The sequence below is a fragment of the Nyctibius grandis genome, chromosome 12 (genome assembly GCF_013368605.1).
Source record: "Nyctibius grandis isolate bNycGra1 chromosome 12, bNycGra1.pri, whole genome shotgun sequence".
NCBI classification, from domain to species: Eukaryota; Metazoa; Chordata; class Aves; order Nyctibiiformes; family Nyctibiidae; genus Nyctibius; species Nyctibius grandis.
The window spans coordinates 21,778,972-21,806,577 of NC_090669.1; the positions used below are offsets into that span (position 1 = coordinate 21,778,972).

At 46.6% G+C, this 27,606-nt stretch overlaps 2 protein-coding genes across 3 annotated transcripts in view; one reads left to right on the plus strand and one right to left on the minus strand.

The window, feature by feature from the left end:
* GALNS (galactosamine (N-acetyl)-6-sulfatase) overlaps nucleotides 1-23,371 on the minus strand; it is a 50,245-nt gene extending 26,874 nt beyond the window's left edge. Inside the window, exons 1-11 of one of the 2 annotated variants that reach the window (XM_068411141.1) lie at nucleotides 23,272-23,371; nucleotides 19,232-19,355; nucleotides 17,898-17,972; nucleotides 16,514-16,616; nucleotides 13,714-13,857; nucleotides 12,932-12,998; nucleotides 12,687-12,814; nucleotides 11,383-11,522; nucleotides 10,079-10,182; nucleotides 2,779-2,915; nucleotides 201-303 (exon numbers count right to left, since the gene is read on the minus strand). In XM_068411141.1, coding sequence (XP_068267242.1) covers nucleotides 201-303; nucleotides 2,779-2,915; nucleotides 10,079-10,182; nucleotides 11,383-11,522; nucleotides 12,687-12,814; nucleotides 12,932-12,998; nucleotides 13,714-13,857; nucleotides 16,514-16,616; nucleotides 17,898-17,972; nucleotides 19,232-19,355; nucleotides 23,272-23,370 — 1,224 coding nt within the window. In that variant the 5' untranslated portion in view covers nucleotide 23,371. The remainder of the gene's footprint in view (nucleotides 1-200; nucleotides 304-2,778; nucleotides 2,916-10,078; nucleotides 10,183-11,382; nucleotides 11,523-12,686; nucleotides 12,815-12,931; nucleotides 12,999-13,713; nucleotides 13,858-16,513; nucleotides 16,617-17,897; nucleotides 17,973-19,231; nucleotides 19,356-23,271) is intronic. The other variant, XM_068411142.1, reaches the window with a different exon arrangement.
* An 87-nt stretch (nucleotides 23,372-23,458) lies between these two features.
* TRAPPC2L (trafficking protein particle complex subunit 2L) lies at nucleotides 23,459-27,199 on the plus strand. The gene is made up of 5 exons (XM_068411454.1): nucleotides 23,459-23,518; nucleotides 24,825-24,997; nucleotides 25,992-26,079; nucleotides 26,195-26,274; nucleotides 27,017-27,199. Exons 1-5 carry the CDS (start codon nucleotides 23,486-23,488, stop codon nucleotides 27,060-27,062), a joined length of 420 nt encoding a protein of 139 aa, XP_068267555.1. The 5' UTR covers nucleotides 23,459-23,485; the 3' UTR covers nucleotides 27,063-27,199.
* Nucleotides 27,200-27,606: the final 407 nt, after the last annotated feature.

Genomic DNA, 27,606 nt, shown 5'->3' on the forward strand with positions numbered 1-27,606 from the left:
GCTTGCCATTTCTGCAGAGGGGTGCTGTGCCACCAGTGTCCTTAAATTTGGCAGCAGATCTGCTAGCTCTTAAGAGGCTGTGAATAAACGTCTGGCTTGCAAGTGCACAGTGACATGCCCCAATTTAAAACTCTGCTTTAAAGGGTTATTTTTCCCCAGGAGAACCAATGTGACCAGGGTGGAGGTCGGTGTCCTGTTACCTTGCTGTACTCCTCCCAGGAGTTGCTCCAGGTCCAGTAGTGAGCCTTGTAAAGCCCGACTCTCACCGCCATCATCTCGTTGCCACGATAATAGAATATGGGCCTGAGAAGGAGAGCAAAGCTGCATGAGAAACACCAACGCGCCGGGCCCGGGTAGCTGATAAGGGAGACAAACACTTTAATGGTGTCTGACTTCCCATTCGGCTATCAGTCAGAAACAGGCTGCCTCCTAATAGTCTCCGCTGCGAGGTTTTCAATTAACATTTTTTAAAGTGTTCATCAAGTTGAGAGCTCACACGGCGCAAGAATGAAACATTATACAGCTTGGCTGCCAGTGATTGTTAATCCTTGAACTATCAGACCCTGTTATTTCCTACAGAGCGTGCCGACTTAAACACCAAATGTCTCAGAAGTGGCGCGTGTGTGTGCGTGAGAAACGGGGATTCACAGAACGTGTGATGCTTGGTCTCCTCTTTGTGGCAGCACCAAGCTATGAGCCGTTAGTGTCACACAGACAGGGTGGCCAGGGGAGGGTCAGGTTGGACATGAGGAAGCATTTCTTCTCAGCAGGGGTCATTAGCCATTGGAAGGGGCTGCCCAGGGAGCTGGTGGAGTCACCATCTCTGGAGGGGTTTAAGACAAGACTGGCCATGGCACTTAGTGCCCTGGTCTAGTTGCCATGGTGGTGTCAGGGCGATGGTTGGACTCGATGATCCCAGAGGGCTCTTCCAACCTCATTGATTGATTGATTGACATCAGGTCCTGCCTGTTCTGGATGCCACCTCAGAAAAACTCCATATGAAAAAACCTGGCAGGCAGACATGCTTTATTTTTAACTCCTGTCCATTTTCTTTCCCAAAACCTCCCTTTGCATCATCTAAACATACCACTGAAAACAGCATGTTTTACCCCAAGGTTCTCCTAATTAAAAATACATTTGACAAATGCACCTCACTGAGAGCACGTGCTCTGCACCTGTGTACATGCACCACCCTTTCCCTGGGCACCCCAGCAACGCTCCTCTCAGTTTCCCCGATAACGTGCTCTTGTTTTTTGAGGTAACAGCACAAAATTCTACTAAAACAGACTATCTGCAGGGGAGAGGTTTGATTTGTTGGTGCAGCTCATCACACAAGGACATCAGATGTAGTCAGCTCTCTCCAGTTGTTCCAGGCTGCTGACAGGGCGAGATGGTGAAGCTGTTCATCACTGTCGGGAGGGTACGTACATCTTTGTCTTTCATTCAGAGATGCCACTCGGCAAAAACTACTCACTCTGGTGATTCCACCTTGAAAAAACAGTCCCTAAACGCAAGATAAAATGAAAAATCTCCACATCTGAATGTCAGGAGTGGCCTTAGATCTCTTCTCTTTTACAATTGTAGCCTCCCCTGCATATTCCTTGCACAAACAATGAGCCTTTCTCCTTTGTCACCAGGGAACAAAGGGGAAACGCTGCAGGCAGCAGAGCCCACTCCTGCATCTTTAACGCACCTGAAACACCAGTGAAATAAAGGCAGCTTGAGAGATCTGACCAAATGCAGAACCTGATCTAAACCAGTCCCATGAACAAAATAAAAAGCCCAAATAAATATGCCACAAAGTACACCGGTCTCCTTTTTCCTTGCAATAAACACTCACTATTTGACAAGCTGTCACGTGCCCTTGAGTGACTATCATTGTGATACAAACAGCACTGCTACAAGGGGGTGGTGGCTGCAGTGAAATTCTCTTTTAAAGCAATAAAGCAGCTTTACAAACTTTCAGAGGTGAAGATGGGATAGGCTGCGTTTGAGGAACCCGCGACGCCTCACGTCAGGCACTGGCTGAGCTCTCGGGCCACACTGTACGTAATGCTTTTGCTTAACAGGCACAGAAGCAGTTTTAGGGAACAAAGGCTCACATCTAACAGAAAATAACTCAGATATGTTTTCCATGCATGTTTCCTTGCTACCTCATCAAAATCACAAGACCTCTCTTGACCTGCGACCCTTCCAACAAGAGAGCCAAGGGTATTTGCTGTCATACCCTAGTGCCTGTACCCAACAGCTGACAGCACTCCACTGTGCCCACAAAGATCCCAGGTCTATTCTTGCAAAAGTATCCACAGAAACAGGACCCTGGGAGGAGATGGGCTCCAGATCACCCGCAGCAGCCCAGCCTTTACCTCCAACCTCTCTCAAGCAGGGGCTGTAAAGACCCAGCATACTCGTGGATGTTTTTCCAGTAATAAATAATGCATTCTCCCCCTACGCAGGCTACAGTTCTCAGGCTTTTATCTCCCCTGTTGCCATATGTTGTTCCAGGGATCCCTGCTGACCCCCTGACATTTTCATCGCTCCCCAGACTCCACTGTATGGCAACATGCCACATGTCAGGAAATCCCACCTCCGCCTGCGCCACCAGAGAATTAGCACACAGCGTAAAGCTCTGGTGCTACCCCACTTCACTGAGCAGGAGCAAAGATGCATCAGTTCAGTTTATAAAATATTTCTATCAACTTGATTTAAAAAATAACCCAACATTTGGCATTGCTTCAGTCTGGAGGCAAGGCTCAGAGCTCTGGGCTCATAACTAACCTGTCAATTAGCTTGCCCTGCAAGATGGCAGGTAAAAGGTCGACGCCGTCAATCTGTCTGTCACAGGGCGGCTGCAGTCCCGCCAGGGAGAGGCTGGTGGTGAACAGATCCATCACGCTGCCCAGCTGATGACTGACCTGAAAAATCAACAGAAACACATTTGCAAAAAGACCTTCAGTAAAAGGGAAAACAAAAGAGGCTGGTTTCTACCAAAGCAGACGTATTCCTCCCCGACTTTCCTTCTCTGCTGAGCATCTTCTGAGAATATCTCCCTTTACGGTGCTGCAGTCACCAGCAAACCTCCTACCCAAATAATAAAGGAAGGGAGATGGTCCATATTTCTCCACTTCCAGGGAGAATTTGCATTTTAATTCATTTTTTCTTTTTCCTTTTTTTCTTCTCACTTCTATGTACCCGCTTTACAGAAGCGTGTTTTCGCAGAGTTCAACTTGATTTAGCAAATTCCAAGTCATTTGTGGATGAAAAATCAGCACTTAAACCAAGAAAAAAATAGTCCTCAATTTGTTCCCTCACCAGGTCATCTCTGGAGTCCAGAATACCCTGAGAGAGTTCCCAGAAAGCACAGGGATAGATGGATAATAACAAAAAGAGCTTGATGACTTCATCTGCAAACCATTTCCAACAATTCAAGAACTGTAAAGTTGTGGTATTTTTAGTATATATTTTAATAAGGGAGAAAAACATCTGGTTTTGGCTCCAATGGAGATGTGCAAGCTTTTCCCCCCCCACCCCGCCTTGATTTTTTTTTTTTCTTCCTTAATTGGAAGCCATACTTATCTCTCTGGTCTTAATTATTTATATTTTAAAAACCTAAAAATCTGACTGATTCTTTCTGAGTCTTTGCTCCCATCCTCCGTGTGGTATGCTACAGTTAGCTGCTGTAGGATGTTTAATTAGCCAGTGACACTAAACTGAAGCAGCTACATTCAAATCAAGAGCAAGACCAGGATGCACCAGCACAAGATGCGAGGTGAAAAGAGCCTTTTCAGCCGTACCACTTGTTTGGAGACAAGAATCCATCTGATACAAGCCCACATCTGTAGGTACAGAAGCACTTTCCAACTGCAATCCAAGCCCTAGCAGCAGCCTTGCGAGTGTCAGTGTGAACATTACGATGCTGGGACTATCAAAGACTTTTTATCTCTGAATGCTCTTTCTACGCACAAACAGACCCCCAGCCTGTACGCTGACACTAATTATCTAAATAAAAACCCAACTGATAACATGATAAATGAATTTTTGCGAGATGCTGGCTCTAGAAAAGAAAACTAAAGGGAAAATGCTATTTTTGCTGGGACGCTAAGCCTTTTATTAAGAGACTGGGCTGAAAAAATTGAACACAAAGGAAGAATTAACAAGTTAAAAAAAAAAAGAAACTGGAGAAAGCAACATGCAGGGGACTGATTACAAGTTTAACATTACAATATCACATTACTTGATTACAGTAATTTCAAATTTTAATGGCTTTCATTCATCAAAAGGTGTTGGCAGGAACACATAATATTAAAGCTGCGTGCAAGAATACTTCCACAGCTCGTAAGAAGAAATCAAAGTGCAAAGCTCTAAGCACAAGAGGAAGCCTGACCATGGAAACCCGGGCCCAGGAAAGCAGTTGGATCAGTTGACCAAAATCAACAGGTCTTGCAGGTCTCGGGCATTTGAGGTTAAGCCTTATTCATGGACACCGCTGCAGCAGGCAGCCTCAAAGAGGTGAGCTCAGCCCGTCCTCGTAGGCAGCGACAGAGAGGAGCCCACAAATCCCTCACAGAAAGCAGATGTAGGCGTGAAGTTCCCTCTCTGCATGGAGAAGAGGATGGGGATCTTCTGGCACACGGATGTGGAGAAGGAAACAGAACTGAGCCCTCCGATGGGGTAATCCTGCTGCTTGCTTTTCCTGAGGCCACTCGGCAAACGCGGAGGGCTGGGGAGAACCAAAGCTGGCTGTGTCGTCCAGGGGATCAGCTGTGTGCTCCTTGGACTGTCCCCTCGCACAGGCTCTTCTCTGGTCTCAGATCTCCCTCTGTACTCAGCACTGGTGAGGCTGCACCTTGAATCCTGTGTCCAGTTCTGGGCCCCGCACTTCAAGAAAGATGTTGAGGTGTTGGAGTGAGTGCAGAGGAGGGCGACCAAGCTGGTGAAGGGTCTGGAGGGTCTGACCTACGAGGAACGGCTGAGGGAGCTGGGGGTGTTTAGCCTGGAGAAGAGGAGGCTCAGAGGTGACCTTAGTGCAGTCTACAACTACCTGAAGGGAGGGTGTAGCGCAGTGGGAGTCGGCCTCTTCTCCCAGGCAACCAGCGCTAGGACAAGAGGACACAGCCTCAAGCTTGGCCAGGGGAGGTTCAGGTTGGACATTAGGAAGCATTTCTTCTCAGCAAGGGTCATTAGCCATTGGAAGGGGCTGCCCAGGGAGGTGGTGGAGTCCCCATCTCTGGAGGGGTTTAAGAAAAGCCTGGCCATGGCACTTAGTGCCCTGGTCTAGTTGCCATGGTGGTGTCAGGGCAATGGTTGGACTCAATGATCCCAGAGGGCTCTGCCAACCTGGTTGATTCTGTGATTCTGAGCCACTGGGGCTGGGAATGCTGCGCTCCCTCTGAAGTCAAAGGGGATTGCGAGTGCTCAGCATCTCAGCAAAGATGCTCAGTCCCTCGTAGGCTCATCTGCCAGCTAATTTACCCTGAGGATGCCTTCGGAGAGCTGCGGGGTCAGCAGAACACCATATGCAGAGCTTGGAGTCTAATGAAGAGGAGGTCTGGCACACGCCTGCTCCCTGACAACTGCTTTGTCAGGAGGGGGCGAGCAAACTGGTGTCTGAGACTTTTTGTAATTAGGTCTCTCACAATTTATAAGGCAAATCCAAAAGTCACTTTTCTTCTTGTCACTCCATTCCCTCGCCTCAATCTTTTGATAACAGGCAGCAAGAGGCAATCGCTGACCTGAGACTCGTGCCTCTAATATCACCTAATTTATACATCGCCTTGTGACAATCCTGGGGGGCCACCACGGTCGTCTTGTACTGGCCCTTATTAACCATAACCAGATGTAGATGACTCTCTTTAATCATCCAATTACGTTTCTGGTCTCAAACAACATTTTTCCGTGAAGCAGAGAAAACTTCTTAAGAAAATTAAATGCCCATGCCACAGCCACTTGGATTTATCTGTGCTCTGCAGCACCACATTGAAGAAGGGGGGGAAAAAAAAGAGGTTAATATTTCTATAAAACTTTGAAGTATTTTTCAGAGAAAAATAAAAAAATTACCATTTTCTCCTGTCAACAGTGCTCTTTCATTCTAGTTGCCTTTCCCTTTTTTTTTTAGAAAAGAAAAAGAAAAATCCAGAGAGGGCAACAGCCCAGAGAAAATAAATAATATATAAAACAGAGTGAGATCAGATATGGCTCGTATCAGTGAGAAACAGCCGGTATTACGCACGTAAGAACGGATTTTTCCCCCCTCCTTCCCCCTCTTCTTTTTAATAAACTCTCAGTATACACACACCGTCTTTAAGAAAATGAAATCCTTTTGCTGTGGGCCACGTCGCTAGAAGAAATAGTCACCACTGCTGTTATCAGGGCTTTCAAGCTTTAACTCTGAATCAAAGGCGACAATTAATAAAGTCGCCCCCGCCAGGAATGGAAAGGAGGAAAGCTAAATATTTGAAACTGGGTGAACAAATGTCAGGGTGTTTTTAAATAAAATCCTTTTACAGTTATCACAGCGAGCAGACCTGATATCCCTGTCTAATTCAATTTCAATTTGCGCCCCATGGGAGATAGTGAAGAAAAGGTTGCAATGCTGTCTTTGGGTTGATATGTTCTTTTCTCCTTCAGGAAGCAGGCACGAGAGAGGAAGGGGAGGAGGGTGAGGGAAGAGAGGAGGAGGATTCAAATACCAACAGAATATGATTTTTTTTTTGTTCCAGCTGGATCCTTCCAGAAGGCAGATGCGATGTGGGGAATGTTGAAACGCTGATTTGTTGTGAATTCACCTGGAAAACGTAGCTGAGGAGGGAACTGCAGAAAGGCTGTTTGTGTATGAATAAATATTCCTGACGGGGGACCAGAATTAACTGAATGTTGATGCCAAGAGCAACACGCGCTCCCGAGGCAGCCCTCTCCCCCAAAACCTGCAGATCAGCCAACTGCACCAATTATCCTACCCTCTATCGATGTCAAGTGCTCACAATCCTGCCACCTAATTTCTTTTGTTTAAATAAAAGGTACTTCTCTACTTCAGCAAACAAATGTACCCTTTAACAGACACAAAAACCCCCACCCTATATATCAATAAGATTATTAATAAACTGCCAGATCCCACCAGCGGAATGAGCCTTCCACTCACTAACCAGATTTCACTGGCCACAGACACAAGTCCTTTTTCTGGCTGCAGTTGTGCCAACTGAAACAGTCACTAGCCCTCTGCGTGCTCCTCAAAACGTCCACGGCTGGAAAGGAACAACCCCAGCACTGAGAGCAACCCCAGCGCAGGAAGGAGGAGTTGACCCTTCAGCTTGGTGCTTGGTACTCCTGAGATGGTCTTTGCTTCCACCCTCGTTCAAGGCTCCCAAGCCTTTGTTTCCTTCAACTCTTTTGAAAGGAATCACAGAATCACAGAATCAACCAGGTTGGAAGAGCCCTCTGGGATCATCGAGTCCAACCATTGCCCTCACACCACCATGGCAACTAGACCAGGGCACTAAGTGCCATGGCCAGGCTTTTCTTAAACCCCTCCAGAGATGGGGACTCCACCACCTCCCTGGGCAGCCCCTTCCAATGGCTAATGACCCTTGCTGAGAAGAAATGCTTCCTAATGGCCAACCTGAACCTCCCCTGGCCAAGCTTGAGGCTGTGTCCTCTTGTCCTAGCGCTGGTTGCTTGGGAGAAGAGGCCGACTCCCACCCCACTACAACCTCCCTTCAGGTAGTTGTAGACTGCACTAAGGTCACCTCTGAGCCTCCTCTTCTCCAGGCTAAACACCCCCAGCTCCCTCAGCTCTTCCTGGTAGGTCAGACCCTCCAGACCCTTCACCAGCTTGGTCGCCCTGCTCTGGACTCGCTCCAACACCTCAACATCTTTCTTGAAGTGCGGGGCCCAGAACTGGACACAGGATTCAAGGTGCGGCCTCACCAGTGCCGAGTACAGAGGGACAATCACTTCCCCAGACCGGCTGGCTACACTAGTCCTAATAGAGGCCAGGATGCCAAAAAGAAAAGGAAAGAGCAATGAGAGACTTTGAAGCAGTTTGCCCACATTGTACAGATTCTTGGACCACACAGGGCTCAGGCTGACTAGTTTAAACTCGCAGTCAAGAAGATACTGAAGCTACAGACTCTGGAAGATACAGAAAAGAAGCCCAAAATGTACTAGTAACCAGGTATCTTCACTTACTACGTCAGTGAAAGAGGAGATTATGAAGCAATAACTACAGGCGCCCTACGGGCCAACGTAGCATGAGCTATACTGCACAGAAGCAATGCCAAACCTCTCACCTGCGGTCAGTGCTGCTGTGGGTACCAGTGCTGGAGCCTCGATAGCAAGAATACAAGCAGAAAAGACAGATAAGTAGCTATCACATATTTACTGATCAGTAGCATCATATGGGGGTCTAACTCAGAGCAAAGCAGCACATCCTGGGCATGGAGTTCAGAACAGGCTTCTCAAGGTGGAGTCCAAGAGGACATCTGGGAGCGTAACGCCTGCACGTGCAGACATCTGGCCGGCAGCATCGTGAAGTGGAGCCCAGGATAGGAAGGGCTTAAAGTTAAGCACATGCTTAAGTGCCAAGGATGATATCAGTGGTGGAGGGGGGGGATTTTCAGCCACATACTGCCCCAACAAGCCTTAAGCACACTCTCCAGCGCGCTGAGCATGCATGGGCTTGTGACAGCACGGCGTGGTCAGCCCGCCCACCTATGCAAACACCTTAACTCTGCACAGAAATGGCTGTTCACAGGAATTCCAAGAGCAGCTTCAGCTGGGGCCTCGAGCAGGACGCCATGCATCACACCAGGCTACTGAGAACGTTCTGCACCAAGTAAAGCTTCACCGCTGCGCTACATACTACCTGCGAGAGGGCTACCAGCCAGCCACAGTTAGAAAACAAGCAGGCACAATGATTTCTCTACTCATGTTCTTAATTATCCTCAGAGTTACTACAATGGAAAGAATTTTTAAATTTGGTATTTACTTGTCCCCATTTATAATGCATGTTTACTTTTAGCACATTATTCACTTTGGACATGGAAAACAAAACAGTCGGCTTCGGTTTCATGTTCTCGTATGCTAGCCCAAGGCTGTTGTACTTGGCTTGTAAAGGCTTTATGGAAATGTTTAAATTTAAACAAAAAGACTGTTTTCCTTTCAAATTAAAAAAATAATACAAGATCCCTAGTAGGATTTGTAAACTCTTTAAAAATGATGAAACCAAACGACCCTTCTGCCCTCAGCTGCAGATCTAAGCTATCTGTTGGCTTCCTCCTAAACGTAAGCGATAAATTATCGTTATCCTGACTCAATTAAACGGCCGAAAAGGAATGCAACTCAGAAAAATGTTTTATTTATGAATAGTTTGCAGGCTTAAGCAGAGCACCCTGTTAATGAAGTATCACTTTCTTCAGGGATGAGAGATGCTCACAAAGGGGAGGGAATCTGTATGATGTACGGTGAACCCTGCCTGCAGAAGAATTGATTGCATCTTCCTTTAATGAGAACTGGGACAAGAGAGGCTGGTAGTGCCACCGGAGGATTATTTTGAAGTGATCATATCTGAATTTGTGTACAGGCAGGAAAGAGCAATAGTCTGGTATCTAGACCTCCCCGAGCGGAGCTTTTATCAGACACCAAAGCAAGGGCCGTGAGGGTCGAATCACTTGATCCTTCAGGGCACAGAGAGTTTGTGTGGGCAACACCCTCCTGCTCTAGACTGGGACACGTGTTAGCAATGTGTCTTTGTACTCCAGTTTGTTCAAACCCATAACCCACTAAAAATACTGTGGTCCAAAAGACTCAAGGGTTTAAATAGAGCAGGAAGACAAAAGGACCAGGCTGCTTGGTGCTCACAGAAGTGTTGATCACAGACACTCTACATGCAAATTTGCAATAACAAACAGGAATGGCATCATTCTCTAGGGGCAGCATTCAGCTCCTTATTTAGACAAGAGTCTGGACTGACATGTTGGGCACTTTAGAAGTCTGATCCAAAGCCCACCAAATCCAGCAAGAACCACTCCGTTCACTTCAGTCCACTTAAGACCAGTCAGAATTGTTAATAGCAGATACTCACCCCTCCTGCAGGTATATGTCCGGGCCACCAAGCAATAGCTGGCTCTCTCATGCCACCTTCAAAGGTGGTTTGTTTGCCACACAGAAAACGACCATTGCTTCCTCCTAGAGAGAGGAAAGAACCCATAAAAACCATGATCGTATTTCAAAGGGACACTGTCAACTAGGAAATTTTGAAGCTAGTTTTAAATGAATTTTCATTTCTGCATGACTGCTTCTTCAAATAACATGCCCAGAGTTGTTTTGGGTTTGTTTTGGTTCAGTTGTTGTGTTGGGTTTTTTTTGTGTGTGTGTAATATAGCTTTATGATGAAATTTTAGGAGTGTCTTTTCAGGTCAGGGAGAAAGTGACAGTTAAACACAACTTGCTATCAAACAAATAAAGGAAAAAAAAAACAAAAAAACAAACTAAAATACTTCACTGGCATTTTCCTTCCCTTTAAGGATGTTAACTGCTGTTTGTAACTAAAGGAAATCTGACACTTTCAGGCAGAAATAGTATTTTTTTCATAATCCTTTTAAAGTACTGGAGCAGTATTAGATGCAGATAAGAGAATGAGAAAAATAATCATGCATTCCCTGAATGTTCACTCTCAGAGGTAGCAAGTGCTTTGCAGGAATGTCTGGGTTTTTAACCCAGCCTTGTAGCTGAGCTTGCTGAGGACCAACCAGGGAGCTCCTGTGGCTGATTCCAGGTCACACAAAGTCAAACACGGTGGTTCAGCTGAAATCAGAACTCAGGATACTCCCTGCTCTGTGGTCCAACAACCACGAGACAGCTTGCCTCCAAACAGAAGACAGTGGGTTATAAAATCAATTTGCAACGGCTCTGTTTGAGAGAAACAATCATTTAAACAAAATAAAACTTGTGAAGTAACAAAAATACTTTTTCTTCTTGCTGTTTTTCATGAGAGCTGAAGAAGGAGGGACTCTTGAACTCTGTAATTACTCAGCTCAAATATGCATTTGGCAGATGGAAAGTAAAAACCCTGCTAAGTTATTGTGCCTGGTCCTAAATAAATTAAAAAATACTCACCCCTGACAGCAGAGAACAAAGTGGAAATGCACACAGGTGAACGGCCACGCTGGGTTAGGCCAAAAGTCCATTTAGCCAAGGATACCTCCTCCAACAGTGACCAGAAGGAATGAACATAACCTAACTCTAAATGTAAACACTCTGAATTTTGAGGCTCCTCCTAACTACATAAGGGAAAACCCCACATACAGGTCTCTCTGTCCCCCCAGACATGGAGATTTAAGCCTTGATTCCACAACCCCAGCCCAGGTTTATTCATCTGAGACTCACCTTGTTTAGGAGCTGAAATGAGAGCGGCCCCATTATCAGAGGTGAAAAACACAAAAGTGTTCTCACTGATACACAGCTTCTGAAGATGTTTTAGAATTTTTCCAACGCTGTCATCAATTTCCCTCACAGCATCCCCGTATCTGTGGCAAAAGTAGATGCGAAACATTAAAGAGGAAAAGCGTCACACAGCATAACACGTTGCCATCAGCCACAATGCTTTTAGAGATGACCTTAGTGCAGTCTACAACTACCTGAAGGGAGGTTGTAGCGCAGTGGGAGTCGGCCTCTTCTCCCAGGCAACCAGCGCTAGGACAAGAGGACACAGCCTCAAGCTTGGCCAGGGGAGGTTCAGGTTGGACATGAGGAAGCATTTCTTCTCAGCAAGGGTCATTAGCCATTGGAAGGGGCTGCCCAGGGAGGTGGTGGAGTCCCCATCTCTGGAGGGGTTTAAGAAAAGACTGGCCATGGCACTTAGTGCCCTGGTCTAGTTGACAGGGTGGTGTCAGGGCAATGGTTGGACTCGATGATCCCAGAGGGCTCCTCCAACCTCACTGATTCTGGGATTCTGTAGTGGATGCAGTTTACACCTGTGCTACAGAAATACTTCTCTTATGCATCAGGTACTGTAATAAAGTTTTCCACCACCACTGCAAAACCCGTGTCTCCCACCTGCAGTGAGCAACCTCTCTTGGGTATTAAGAGTCAGAATTCGTTCAGATGTGAGCTGCTCTTGGATACAGACCAGCAACTGGTATAAATTTAGCTATAAAGCTCTCAAATCTAGGCGATGTCACTTTGCCATAGACTTGAGGCTAATATAGCTTTTTTAAAACACCCATTTGCTTACGGATGCTGGTTTGAAACTGCACTCTGAGAAGCAAGGCTCACAATACCTACAGAGCTCTTTGCCTCCTGTAAATTGCCTTTTTCATGCATGCATTTCTACTTGCTGGTCTGATGTATAGGCTTTTAAAACAGGCACTAATCACACAAAAGCCTTCCAAAAAATCATCTGTGCCACATACAGCACTTCATTACTCACACAACTGGCAAAGGAGCTTAGACTCCCCCTTCTCCCCCATTTTAGTCACATGATCTTCACTTCAGATTATAGCAAAATTATTAAAGAGCAATCCAAGCAAGGTCCTCGCTAACTAATGTATTTCAGCACACACATACACATTTGAGAAATGATCTATATGCTTGGATCTAAGAAACATTGCTTAGGTTTTCTGTTTCTGCAGCACGAGGTATTAATTAAAAAAAAACCAATAAGACCAACACCCACAAAAAACAAGACTTACAGTCCTCTCTGACTAGTGCCCAGGAAACGTTTGGAGGCATAAACAGGAGCGTGTGTAGCATCAATTGCCCAGTATAAAAAGAATGGCTGCTGGCTGGCCTGCTGCTTGCTAATAAAATCGAGAGCTTCCTGTAAACAGCAATAAAAATGAATTGAATGGAATCATCCTCTGCCATCTAAATCTCTCCAAAAAAAAAAAAGAAGCATAAAGTCACTGTGGCTCAGAAACCAGTATTAAAATAGTACCTGCAGGTAGATCTGAGTCAAGTTGGCTTCACCTGTCTCCTGATCAATTTTGAAATCTTCATAATATCTTGAGAGAAAATGAATCAAGAGAGCAAAAAGCAATCAATCCTAAGGAATATACAACATAAAAAGGCTTTCCACAAACTCAGGACAAACCTGAGCCACTGATTTTTCACTGTTAAGCTATCAGCATAGATAAGTATGCTTAAAGATCTTATGCCACTACTCCTTCAATAGAGAGCTGTTTGATGTGTGAGTAAAATTTGCAGAAGTACACAACAACTTTCAGTGAAACAGAGCAATCTTGGAATCAGAACTTTGAAAACATGATGTTAGAAGTATCTTTAGACACCAATTAAGCAAAGAAGGGTGGGGAACAATCCTCAGGAGAATAAAAGCAAGTGAAACAAGACGCTACCAGGCACAAAAGTGAATGGACAAGAATGGCGCAGACTGCAGACTTGGAGCATAGAATGGTGTTATGCAAACAGACAAAAGGTTATTACAAACAGGAAGAGAAGGAATAAAGAGGTCTTTCAGTACAGAATGGAACCAGCTTCCAAGAGAAGCAGTGGAGTGAAATCACCACAGGAAGCCTTTAGGGCATGAGAGGATAAGCAAACATCTCTGGGAGGGAGGCATTGTAGAGCAGTCACATCCCGAGATGGTCCACATGCAACTTGCAGGTTACTCAGACCTTTATTAATCCTCAAAATCAAACATCTAGCTTGATATTTAATGAGCTTAAATTTTAAATTTACATAGTAAGTAAGCTGAATTACCTGCCAATCATTTCCCAGTCCCTGTACACAGGGATATTGGGGAGTGCTCTGTTATCAAAAGGTCCAAAATGGCAGTTTGGGGATCCAAACCATTCATCAAACCCATGCTTCAGGGGGTGGAACTGGGGCCTGTGGCCCAGATGCCTTGGAACAAAGGAAACAGATGAGTTAAAATTCTACTGCAAAGCAGCAAATAATAATATCATCAGAATGGCATGCAAGAAAACAATCTTTGCCTAAGAAGAAAAACTTCAAGCATTTTAATCAAATAAATGACTGCAGAGCATTATCTTGATCTTTCTCATACTTGTTGCAAGCACATCCACGCAGACTCACTTCAGTGCTCACATATATCCCATTTTAGTCTACTGACCAGTCTGTTTTCCATTATTTCCCTCTATCAGTGTCTTCTCTCACGCTGTCTTGATGATCTGTACTGATGGACTACACTGCCCAAAGCCATTGCAAAGACACACATAACGTTTTACTTAAGCATTCTGATCTATGACAAGTCACTTTTATACCACTAAGCTGTAAAAACACAAGGTAAAGCTCATTAAATGTACCATTATATCTGCATTCCCTTTATGGAGTATTCATGCTGCCAAAATGGTACAAAGAGACCTGAATGTAAATGAGAATGAGTTCTTTACGTTCACACGTGAACATAAAACACGTTTAGCTACTCCTGAGGACAGCTCTGTTCTACTATGCAGCTTGAAAATTCTTTAACTTCAAGATGAAGCTCCTCTAATATACTGCAAATTCTCCATTTCCTTCATTCATCCTGAATATACAGAACACCCATCCTCTCCCAGTCTCTAAAGGAGATCTTTGTAGCTTAATTTTTATTTAATCATTCCAGCTTCCACTCACCAGCCTGCATCTGCCACCTGTCCATTTGGTGCCATCACCCACTGCACACTTTCTGAACATAAGGGGCATAAAATGCATTACCTGAACTGAAATGATCCACGGTGTTATTCTGAGCTATTCCAACATGAGTTATAACAGAAAATAATCATCATTCTATGATCATATCTTGGTGGTGTAACTAAAACTGCAAGTCTGACCTGCAGGATTCTACCTCTTCCTCGTTTATATAAATGATAATGCAAAGCTATGCCTGGCTGTTTGTACCACAGGGGACATGAGAAAAGATTTTATTCTAAGAAAGCCCTAAGAGAATTTACAGAGAAAGAGACTGGAAAAAGGTATCAAATCATTACTGAGATGCTGATTATTCTCTCCCTCTCGCAACACAAAAAAAATAGATATTTAATGAAATGCAACAAATTCTAAACTAATGGTCATGGAAAATACTTGACTTGCAAACACATAATTAAACTGTGGAACTCACTGGCACAGGACACCCTGAAAAGTTTTTATGAGGGATGTTGAAAGGATATAAAAACCTTCATCTGGAAAACTTAAAAATCATTCAAAGCCCTCAAATTCTACACGTGGCTGGGATGAGACTCCAGTTTAACTCCTGCACGTTGCATTTCTTTACACCTTTCTAGGAAGCAGGTGGTGTGCACAGATTCTGCTGCTGTGCAGGATCACCCCTAGTCCTGTCTGGGGACAGTTCTTGGGCGCACACCGACAGCACACCGCATGTTCAGACTGAGCCTGCTCCTCACTAACACTCGCAGGTCCTTCCAGATTTGCTGTTTTCCAAATAACTGCCTGGAACCAATCTCTATTTGCTTGTTTATTTCTTTTCCCTGGGTGTATGAATTTACATTTATTAGCACTGAACTGCATCTTATTGCATTCAGTTCACTGATCCGATTCTTCACGGCTACTCTGCTGGTTGGATTTGTGGTAATAAATAATTCACTGTCTTAGGGTAGGTTGCTTGCTTTCCAATTTCAGCAGCACTGGTGAATCCGACCGCAATTCAAACTCACTCTTCTCCAACTTGTTAACAAAATGCTTAAATAAATTGTATCCCATCACTTTCCTAAACAGTATCCCCTTGATACTACTCCTGTCCGAAGTCTCTTCATTCCCAATTACTCTGTTAACCAAGCAGCACTCCTCTGGTGTCTGTTTTGAAGTTGCTATTTATGCATTTATTTACTACAGCACTGTTCCAAACTGTGAATCAGCTGTTCAGATTCCCCACACCCCACAGGATTCCATCACAGCCCACAAGCACATTGGAAATTCGGTGTTACAAATGCACCAGTTTTAACTATTACACTGGTAATTCCACCGTGCTTGTTGGATCCAAACACCTTCCAGGCTTCCAGTTCTGGTATCAACTGTCCTGATCGAGTCTATCCCTATCCACCCTGACCTTCCACACTCGATGAACAATCTCCAACGTAGCCCTGGAGACATCTGCAGCTCTATTTCTATACCACACACTTCTGCCCACCCCCCAAAAGATGCTTTCACAATTTAGTCTGCTCTGTTAATAAAAAAAACAACATATAGCAGGGGCCAAAGATGAAAAGCATGTAGGTGCTGAAGGCAAGTTCCAACAGAACATCGTGTTTTTTGATTAAGGAGTGTGATACATGGATGAAAGCACAGAGGTGAAGGGTCTATAAATATATATACACACACACAAACCCCTTCAACTCTTTGTATGAAGACAGATGTATGTACTCGTAATGATAACACTCAATTCAGAAATTGATCACAGCAGGGGGGAAGATCCAGCACAGATTTCAAAAGTGAGACATCTGAGCTTCAAAACAGGGGTTTTTTTCCTGCAGTTCTGGTTGTTCTGCTGCCCCTTCACATACACGCTGAAATCTCAAAGCACGAGATCTTAAAATAAGTTTACCATTTGCCAATGATCTTATTGACGTAGCCAGCTTTCTTCAGCAACTCTGGAAGCAGTAATTCAGAATCTGGGATTCCTCCTACTATATCCTGTGGCGTGTATGCTGCGTAAAACAAACAAGAATTCTTTCTGACTCTTACAAATACTAGAGCAAACAGCTCATGGCTACCCACCATTAGAAGCACTGGAACATAAACGTGTGGGAATGGTTCAAAGCTGCACCAGGGCAGGTTTAGACTGCACATCAGGAAGCATTTCTTTACTAAGAGGTTGGTCAAACACTGGAATAGGCTTCCTAGAGAGGTGATCGATGCCCCAAGCCTGTCAGTGTTTAAGAGGCATTTGGATGATGCCCTTAACAACAGGCTTTAAATTGGTCAGCCCTGAAGTGGTCAGGCAGTTGGACTGGATGATCGTTGTAGGTCCCTTCCAACTGAAATAGTCTATTCTACTCTATTCTAAATAGCAATTAGTTTCAAGTCCCAGCAATATCACTCTTTGGAAGTCCTCCCAGGCCATGAGATGAAGAGAACAAGTAGATTCAGGGAGATCAAAGGGAGCTCTCCATCCACTTGCCCACCACGGCCATCACTGAATGAAGGTGAGACCCTTGAAAGGGGGGGGCCATTAGGAAAGCAAGCGCTTTAGGAGTGCATTGGAGTTGCTTTTACTCCTGCAAATTTGCTTTATATTTTCCAAAACGAAGGCATTTTTTTTCCTAAATCAAACGATCGATAAACTTGCTCAGACTGCAAGAGCTGAAAGAAATGATACATCTCCCACAGCCCACAGTTCCCTGGCCCTTGAGAACCTACGGCGTGGCTTTGGTTAGGAGGGAGCTAGCCAAGCACGCTCGCTGATACACAGCGTGAATCAGTATGTAGCTGCTGATTCTTGCCCAAGCATGCACGGTCTCACGTGGCATCTGTCACTCTGGAACCAAAAACAACCCAGAAATGTTATGAACTGGTAATCTTCCCACAGGCACAACAGTGCTATAAAACTGCCAGGGCTGAAACGGTTAGAAAACTGGCTGCTGAATAAAACTGTAAGCAGCCTGTGCTTTACTCTGGGTGCTAACACGTGACTTTCTTTCACCAGACACCAATTAGGCTGCCCAGAGGAAACACTTCTCAGCCAGCAGAAGCAAATGGATCAACCAGCCTTGCTTATGTCTCTTAATTTGAGGAGGTTTTCTGCTTGATGAGGAGGAAGCAATAAATTTCACGCTTATTACCAGCAGTTAACATGGCAATCTTTTTGTGCCACTCGGGAAGATCCATAGGGGAAAACCACCGAGCCAAGCCTTTGTTCAAAGCAACACTTCCTACAAAGCACAGAGGGAAATCAAGAGAGGAAGGCAAATCAGGAATGAAGCCCATACCGTTTCTGGCATGTGCATTCGTGGTGTAAAAACCATTCCTCACTGGGAGCCGGCCCGTCAACAGTGCTGCCCGTGCTGCAAATAACAACAAAAACTGGTTTATTTTACATAAACTGTTTTATTTTACATGCATTCTCTGCTTAATATTATCATGTTAAAGCTGAGGACAGTGCACTGACTGAAGCATGCCAGTGTCCTTTTGCCAGCTACAAAGATCACTCACATTAGAACAGGCAGCAGCTCCCCTCTCCAGTGAGCCGTGGAGATAGCCAGGTTCTGACACGACATCGTTTGAGTTATTCCAGGACAAACCTGACTGAAATTTGGCCCCTCTATTAAATTATCCACTGCTGAAGAGTAATTACTTTCAACAGTCAGTGTAGCTGCCCTCCTATCTCAGTAATTCTAAAGGGAATACCTGAAGGAATACCTGACATATATATGTAAGAGGAAATCGTAACACAAACTGATTCCATGCTTGAGGCTAAGTTTTCAAGCTTGCCTGAACAAAAGTCACGTAATAGTGAAGAAAGCTGTTCAGCTCTGACAATAAAAGTCAGGTCTTGACTGCAGGAAACTTTTAAACAGATGTTTAAGCACATGCAGTACCACCACTGGATTTAGCAGGACTTCAGCATATTTTAAATGCCTTTTCTGAGCAAGGACACATCATCAGCACACCGACATATTATATCCAAATTGAAAGCCCAAATAAAAAGCCTCTGTTCCTCATTTTTGTTTCAGTTCTTGGCTGCCAATCAGGTCCAAGGAAAAAAGAAAGAAAATGAAAAAAAACCACCAAACCACACCACAGAAAAAACAATAAGGATAAAAATATCTGCATCTCCCAGACCCAAACGTTTCTTTTATCTCTTGTCCCTTCCCCAAGAATCTTGCAAGCCACCAGGGTGAAAAGCAGGACACAACCTGCTGCCATGCCTTGCATGAAAGTCTCACCAAAGCCCATGGAACAGACAAACTATGTACAAACTATGTTCAGCAACAATTTAGATACTGCTTTGTCTGTTTAAGAAAGAGGAAAAAAATGCAATGACTGAGGCTAGAATACTAAACCAGAATGTTTTAAAAAATCCTCTAGCTGGACTGGTTTCATCACTAAAACACTGCTTCGTATGAACCGAGGATTGTAGGTTTTCCAATCAAAACATAAATAAAAAGGGAGCAAAAATGCAAGATCAAAGCACCAAATCCAAACTCTGCCCTGAGGGTAATCACTGGTTTGGTTGCTAGTTCGTGTCAGATGCTGGCAAACGTCCCAGCCTTCTCAGAAGGTGGCATGCTTATAGGCTCGTTTAAAACTCAAGTTTACTTACACGGAGAACAGAGGGGGCTGGCAGTATAAAAATCCAGGAAAAGCATCCCTTCTGAAGCCATCTGGTCTAAGTTAGGAGTTTCCTTAGAAGGCTCTCCGAAAACTCCCAGATCACCCCAACCCATCTGTAAAAAGAACACACCAAAAGATGTAAAAGTGCTTTTACTCTTCCACAATGACGATGCTTCTGGGCCCACATAATACTTTTATTGTAGCCCTTCATCTCTAAATCTTTATAGCGCTCATCTCCTTCTTCAGGGAGTACTTCACAAACGTGATAAAAATGATCTTCCCCAACGCTGTGAAGCAGGGAACTATTACAGTTTTCATTGGCAAATGGGAAACCGAGGCACACATGAGATTAAATGACTTGCTAACAGGCATTAAAACACTTGTAGCACAACTGGGTAAGAACCCTAATGCCTTCACTCTCACTCCAGCGCCTGAAAACTGGCCAGTGCACACACACCAGGGAGGAAAAGGAAGTTACACGTGACGTGCTCAGCGTTGTACAGCTGCAAAGCCTGACCCTTCAGTCCCTGGCTACGTGTCTTTGTGTTGGACCGTTGACCCCAGGTCTCCATCTCAGCCTGCTGCATCTATTTGTCTACCCATCTGTGTATACACAACCAGAAATGCAAGGAAAAGGTCTAAACTCAAAAGCAGTGCTGCAGGGAAGAGAGAAAGTGTTTATTTTAAAAGCAAGCTCTGGAGAGAAACCTGCCAGAAGCATCATCTGTCACTCTGCTTATTTGCAAGAGAGTGGTTTCACCCTGCGTCCTCCTCCTAATTCAGAGGTCACACGCCAGGAGAACCATAAAATTACCATCACGTTGTCTACGTTCACTGCTGAAAACTATTACTGGTAATAATACAAATAAAAGTAAGTGACTTAAACCAGAAGGTTCTCAAAGGGAACAACTTAACGAGCAATTAGGCACCGTGGTTGCTGGAGGTTATATTATGCTTTAAAAAAGGCAATAGCTTACTTTAATACAGATGCGTATCAGGTGAGCAACTGATATGGAGGGTGTAATGTTTTGAGATCTTTAGAAAACCATCTGTCTGGTCCCATTTGAGAGTGTAACATTTACACTGCAGTGGTGCAGTTTGGAAAAGAAAATTGTCAGCTGCAAAGCCGGCTGTTGGGGTTTGAGCAAGGAGCAATTAAATGGTACCACCTAACACTAGGATGGGGAATTAAAATGGATTCAATGGGATCACCACCCAGTTCTGATTCTTCAGGATTGTTATCATCGAGGAAGAAAGAAAAAAAGAATATCATGTTGCTCTAATTCACACACAGAGTCACAGAAGTTACTGCAGGATCAAAGGAAAAAGACCATGGAGATGTATTTTTAATGAACAGCACGTTAAATAAATAAATAGTTCACACACGCTCCAGTTAGGATCTGTGCCTCACCATGTCTCATGCTGCACCAACACTTTTAGAGTGGGATAATCACTGTCCCAAGGAGCTTTCATCTTGAAAATTACAAATGCCAGCTTGAGGGGAAATATTCCTGAATGGAAAATTGAGATGGACTGCCAGAGGCTCAACTGGCCAGAAAAACTAGGCTTACAAGGTAATTATCCTGTACAGGAGTGTAGAAATACTATGAAAACAACAGCGAGGCAGTCATGTCGGATTGGCAGAACGGAGCCAAACGGGCAACAAGAGCTTGCCCACCCTTCGAGTCACATACCCACCCTCATTAGCTTTTCCAGTAGCTTAAAACAGCACACCCTGCATTTCTACCACAAACACACCTAAAAGACGACATGAAAATATTAGACGAGAAGCAAAACAGGAAGATGGCAGCAACTTGGATGTGTTGGTAATGAATATATTTCCTTACCCACATGGCCAAGACCACTACAGGGTGCAAAAGTGAAAAGACTTTTAGTTGGAAACAAATCTGTGATTATTTCCACTCTTCCATGATTTATTGCCCCCTCCCTCCCAGTTCAGAGAGCAAAAATTAGTGGAATTAGTTTTCTGCTTGTTTAGTTTTTCAGGAGGCAAGTTTGGGTTTCTAAAACATTTCCTGAAATGTATCAGAATGTCTTTGTCTACACTCGTAGCTGCGCCTCATTCGGTGCTCCTCCCACGACACCCATCACTGGTATTAGAAGACATTGCCACAATTATTTTTGTAGGCTACAAAACCAAGCCTTAACTTCAGAATGATTCTATCAAGGCTAGAAACCCACTAAGACAACCTGTTTTTCAACATTTACCAGTGGAATCCTTTGCCAAGGAGTGTGGAGTTAATTGCTCAGTCAGTATGAATGGACTGGCAGAAAAGACGATTAGACTTCTAGATAAGGTATGTAGGTGTGTGAGCACCAATTCCAACAGACTTGCACATGGGCTTGACCTTCTAGATCTGAGAAATCTCATTTCTTTTCAGCAGGACAAGGAAGACCGAGAGGTTTGCAATAATATTGCAACATCTCTAGTGCAGGTCACCCAGGGCAGCTCTGCCCTGAAGGAAGGCAGGGATACGCCGGGCCTGGGCCTTCCTCAATTCTTCACAAAATCTGGAAAGGACTCGAGAAAGAAAGCAAGCGAGCACGATGGCTTTCAGAGTAAGCACTTACAAACTTACTCAAATATTCCTGCTTATTTCAATCAAACTTTTCCAGACCGTCACATCAACCCGTGAGCTGCGCCTGAATCACTGTGCTCAAGACCTCACAGGACAGACCCTGCTCACGTGCTGCCCCACGGGCGCTGGCCTACCGACAAGGCGAGGGATGTAGCACGGGGCTGGACACGGAGGCCACGCCACCTGGAAGGGACGATGTGTGAACCTGGAAACTGCGACCTAAGGGGGATCAGGCACAGCAGGGAGAGCTCTGCTCCGCAGGAGTCAGTGAGACAGAGCTCGAGGGAGCAGAGTGGCAAATAAACGCTCAAGATACACTCTCAAAACACAAGTCTTGCCAGGCTCAAAAACCACCCCTGACTTGCACCTAGGAGGATGTCCAGAAAGAGTAATTTGCAGGATAAGGCTCATGGGGAGCCAACTTGATGAAACCTCAAGGCCTCTGCCTCAGCACCAGAACAGCTTTGGACCCAGCCCACACACCGCGAGCTCAGGGACCACCACCCCAGCGTCTCTGACGCACCGTCCACACACCACGAACAAACTCCCAGCCATGAGCAGAACGTTTCTGACAGCGGCCCTGCCCGCAAGGCACTGGCGCTCAAACCATGCCCCACCCAGCACCCGGGCCTGGGAGAGGGTGGGCCACCGCGGGAACCACTCCACCAGCCCTGGGACCCCGCCTCACCACGACCACCCCACTCTCACCCCCATGACAAGCCCCACCAGGGACCCCGCCTCACCACGACCACCCTGCTCTCGCCCCCACAACAAGCCCCCCCAGGGACCCCACCTCACCATGAGGGCCCCACTCTCGCCCCCATGACAAGCCCCCCCCAGGGACCCCGCCTCACCACGACCACCCCACTCTCGCCCCCATGACAAGCCCCCCCAGGGACCCCGCCTCACCACGACCACCCCACTCTCACCCCCATGACAAGCCCCCCCAGGGACCCCACCTCACCACGAGGGCTCCGCTCTCACCCCCACGACAAGCCCCCCCCAGGGGCCCCACCTCACCATGAGGGCTCCGCTCTCACCCCCATGACAAGCCTCCCAGGGACCCCACCTCACCATGACCACCCTGCTCTCACCCCCATGACAAGCCCCACCAGGGACCCCACCTCACCACGACCACCCTGCTCTCACCCCCATAACAAGCCCCCCCAGGGACCCCGCCTCACCACGAGGGCCCTACTCTCACCCCCATGACAAGCCCCCCCAGCCCACACCCCATAACAAGCACCCCATGGAGCCGAGGCCCCAGCTTCCCTCAGCCACACAGACCCCTTCCCAGGAACCCGAACCCCTCTTTGGGGACAGGTCCCCGGCTCCCTTCTTGGTCACAAACAGGCCCCCTCCCCGGTGCCCAACCTCCACCCTAACGCCCCCCTCAGTGTCACACGGACCCCCCCCCGGCCCCACTCACGTCGTCCATGAGGAGGAGGAGGAGGTTGGGCGGCGCGGAGGCCGCGGCGGGGCCCAGGGCCCAGCAGAGGCAGAGGGGCACCAGCACCGCCCTCGCCATGGCAACCGCCGGCCCGCGCGCGCGCCCGCGCTCCCGCCGCGCCTCACGTGAGCGCCGCGCGCCGTCCGCCTCACGTGACGCGCGGGAAGGGGCGGGGCGGGACGGCGGGGGCAAGATGGCGGTGTGCGTCGCCGTGATCGCCAAGGAGGTGGGGCGAGGGTGGGCCGCGGGTGGTGGGGCCGAGCTTATAGGGCCTGAGGGGGTCGGGGGGGCCTGAGCAGGGCTGTGGGGAGAGGGGCTGGGCCTCGGGTGGTGGGGCCTGAGCGGGAGTGAGGAGGGGAGCAGGGCTGGGGCTGTGGGGCAGGGTGAGGTTGTGGGGTGGGGGTGAGGGGAGTGGGGCAGGGTCACAGAATCACAGACTCAACCAGGTTGGAAGAGCCCTCTGGGATCATCGAGTCCAACCATTGCCCTGACACCACCATGGCAACTAGACCGTGGCACTAAGTGCCATGGCCAGGCTTTTCTTAAACCCCTCCAGAGATGGTGACTCCACCACCTCCCTGGGCAGCCCCTTCCAATGGCTAATGACCCTTGCTGAGAAGAAATGCTTCCTAATGTCCAACCTGACCCTCCCCTGGCCAAGCTTGAGGCTGTGTCCTCTTGTCCTATCGCTGGTTGCCTGGGAGAAGAGGCCGACTCCCACCGCGCTACAACCTCCCTTCAGGTAGTTGTAGACTGCACTAAGGTCACCTCTGAGCCTCCTCAGAGTGTGATCAGGAGTGGGGGGAGCAGGGCAGAGCTTTGACTCATAGAATGGTTTGGGGTGGAAGGGACCTTAAAGATCATCTAGTTCCAACCCCCTGCCACAGGCAGGGACTCCTTCCACCAGACCAGGTCGCTCCAAGCCCCATCCAACCTGGCCTTGAACACTGCCAGGACTGGGGCATCTACTACCTCTCTAGGCAACCTGTGCCACTGTCTCACCACCCTCACAGTAAAGAATTTCTTCCTAATATCTAATCTAAATCTCCCCTCTTTCAGTTTAAAACCGTTCCCCCTTGTCCTGTCACTATCTTGGCAGATATGGGGGGAGCAGGGCAGACACTGGAGACTGAAGCAGGCTGGGACCAGGGCAGGGGGAGCTGGCGTAGGGAGTAGAGCGACAGTGCAAGGGTGCCCTGTGGTGTCCTGCTGACCTGCTGCCAGGGGAGGGGTTTTCTGCTGAGCTGGGGACAGGCCCTGCTGGGGTAAGGGGGTGGATCAAGTGGTGGGGGGGGGCTGAGCCTTGTGCAGTACCTGTGCAAATGATTCTCCTGCCACTGGTGTATGGAGCCAGATCTGTTCCACAAGCGCTGCAAGGTGTAGAGGGGGCTGTGCTGTGACAGCTGTGAACGTAAAGTGGTTAAAATAGCTTACTTCTGAGAGCACAATTCTTGGGGTGGAAGCACTGTCGTGGCATCACTTACACAGCGGAGTAGCCAGTCCTAGTTGGTGTCATTTGTTCTCCTCCTCAGAACTATCCCCTCTACATCCGGAGCGTTCCAACCGAAAACGAGCTGAAGTTCCACTACACCGTGCACACTTCCCTCGACGTCGTGGATGAGAAGATCTCTGCTATGGGCAAGGCTCTTGTAGATCAGAGGGAACTGTACCTAGGGCTCCTCTACCCCACTGAAGACTACAAGGTGTATCTTTCTAACGCCTTTTGCCATGCCAGCATGTGTTTATAGGCTTTTTCTTGCGAGGGGCTCCGTGTGGGAAGCCCCTCTTCCTACTTCTGCCATGTTAAAGACATCAGCAGTAAATACCCAGACGTGTTCACTGACCAGTTTGGCACGTAGAGGTTCAGGTTTGGTGCCTTGGTCAGTTCGGTGCCCAACTGGGTTGTGCAAAAATTTACCTTTTGCCTACATGAGGGAGTGCAGCGTGTGAACAGTGTCTGGTGCAGCTAGACTTCACCCTTCATAAACTGAGGGCTTTATTCCCTGCTTAGCTAAAACAGTTGTCTGTGACTAGAACAAAACCTGGACTCTTTAATTAAACACTAGTGAAGGCAGCAGGAGTAAGAAGGTTTCTCTGCTCCAGTACCTAAATCCCAGGTGTGTGGTCTGATTTCTCTAAAATCTGTACTCCACAGCCACAGCTGCCCCAGTGTTTTTAAGTCACAAAGTTGATCTTTTGAACTTTCTTTGGCTTTTTCTCTGAATCCCACAGATGGAAGTTATCAGCAGACCTGATTTCTGGGTTTTCATAAACTGGTGGTGAAGTTTTGAAGCCTCAGGTCAGTCACACTGCCTGATATTGGAAAATCTCCAGGTCTCTGATTGTAGACTCCCAAACTAGAATAAATAAGGTGGCTCTATCATTGAAATAGTTCTTAAGAAACCCTCACCAAAACAGCTAGCAGGAGGCTGCTTCTGAAATTGCAAGGTGTGTCTTACCAGGCAGTGTAGGAGCAAGCTTGACCTGGAGCCCTCAAAGATGGGAGAAATCAGGTATAGAGGGGATACAGCTCCTGCAATCTAGTGTTTGCTTACCTCACCTACTCCTAGTTGTGAGCTGGGCACAGCAAGAACATGATGTTTCCTCTCCACATGTTTCTTTGAGTGTATTCCAGCCTTGTTTTAGTTGCTCTGCCAGGCTCTGGTGTGTCAGCAGCACGTGCCTTAACAGCTGCACAGATATGGCTACGTGACAAACTCGAAGGTGAAGTTTGTGATGGTGGTGGATTCTTCAAACACAGCACTTCGAGACAATGAGATCCGCAGTGTAAGTGCAGGAAGTCAGAGGGTGACTTGCCACATCACTGTTTTTACTACTTCCACTTATTCATAAAGTGCTGAGAAGCAAAAAATTAATTAATTAAACTGCAATCCCTTTTCAGATGTTCCGAAAGCTGCATAATTCCTACACGGACATAATGTGCAACCCTTTTTATAACCCTGGGGACCGTATCCATTCCAGGTAAGTTGGCTAATCATACTGATCTTTCTGATCTTTGTCATCTTTCTGGAACTTGCAGCGTAGCAGTGATGTAATAGGACCAAGAGCATAACGCCTGTGGTTGACCAGTTGAGATGTGCCTGCTCCAGCTGCCTAACTGGGGAACAGCTGTGTTGTCTTTGGGCCATTACCACATAACAGGAACCTCTGACAGCCTCATCAGAAGTTACACAGAACTCTCACTCCTGCCTCAGAACTAATATTAGAAACATTGGGTCAAGAAAAGTAATTTCTTGGGGAGAAAAAGTTACCTGTTTCTTAGGGAAAGATGAGCATAAACATAGATAAATAGTGCAGGTTAAACAGAGTGAACAACTGCACTTGTCCAGGGCTTATCCTGGGTAGACGGGCACTCAGCATGCATAATTCCTCGTGTGGGAGGGCCAGCACCCCCCATTTCTCATCTGGAATCTCACAGGGGGTGTTAATAATGTGGAGGGTTTCTATTGCCTAAGGAAGAACAACTTCTTTTACACTTTGCTGAGGCAGGTCTACAGTCAGGGTAAGACATGTCCTTACTTCAGCTTAATTAAAACTCATTATTTACTCAACAGAACACGCTATAGAGTAAAACCACGTATCTAGCTTAGAGAAAGTCAGGCTGTTAACCAGTTAGAGGCACTGTAGCCATTGGTTTTGTTACAAGAAATCTGTGCAGAACTAGCTGCCTCCTTTAATACTCTGTGTTCATTTCCTTCTCTAGGGCTTTTGATACCATGGTGAACTCCATGATGATGCAGGTGTGCTGAGGTTCTGCCCCTTCTCATCCGAGCATTGAGAACATTCCCTGTGTACAGGAGCATGCCTACAAAGTGATGTACATATTGTCTTCATTCTGTGTAGTATTTTAAACTTATTCTATGTAAAATAAACCTGACACCTGCAAGGTCTGCATGCATTTCTACTCCAGCAAACCTGAGTATAGCACAGAAGTCACTGTTTATGCCTTCAGGTACCATGTGAGAGCTGGCTCTTCCTTCAGGAAGGTCAGCTGTGTCAGGAGGTTTGTTCCCTACAGAAATGTGCACAGCTGTGCCTCTGTGCAGCTCAGATGTTCCTGTAGAAACTGGGCTCTGTGTAAAAACAGCAGTTCCTGCTGTGCCTGTGATGAGAGCAAGCACAGCTGCATGAGAGACAGCTCTAAGAGCTTGTTACTAGGGTCACCCTAGGTTTCAGTCAGCTGAGATGCACAGATAGTGACACTGCTCCTCAGAAGTACTGCTGCTGCAGAGCAGTTCCTCTGAAGCAGGAGCAGCACATCAGCCACAGCAGTCCTTTTGCTCTTTGCCAGCC

Coding starts and splice junctions, on each gene's coding strand:
- TRAPPC2L (XM_068411454.1), top strand. CDS start 23,486: ATGGCGGTGTGCGTCGCCGTGATCGCCAAGGAG. Junction 23,519..24,824: donor TCGCCGTGATCGCCAAGGAG/GTGGGGCGAGGG, acceptor TCTCCTCCTCAG/AACTATCCCCTCTACATCCG. Junction 26,275..27,016: donor GGGGACCGTATCCATTCCAG/GTAAGTTGGCTA, acceptor TTCCTTCTCTAG/GGCTTTTGATACCATGGTGA.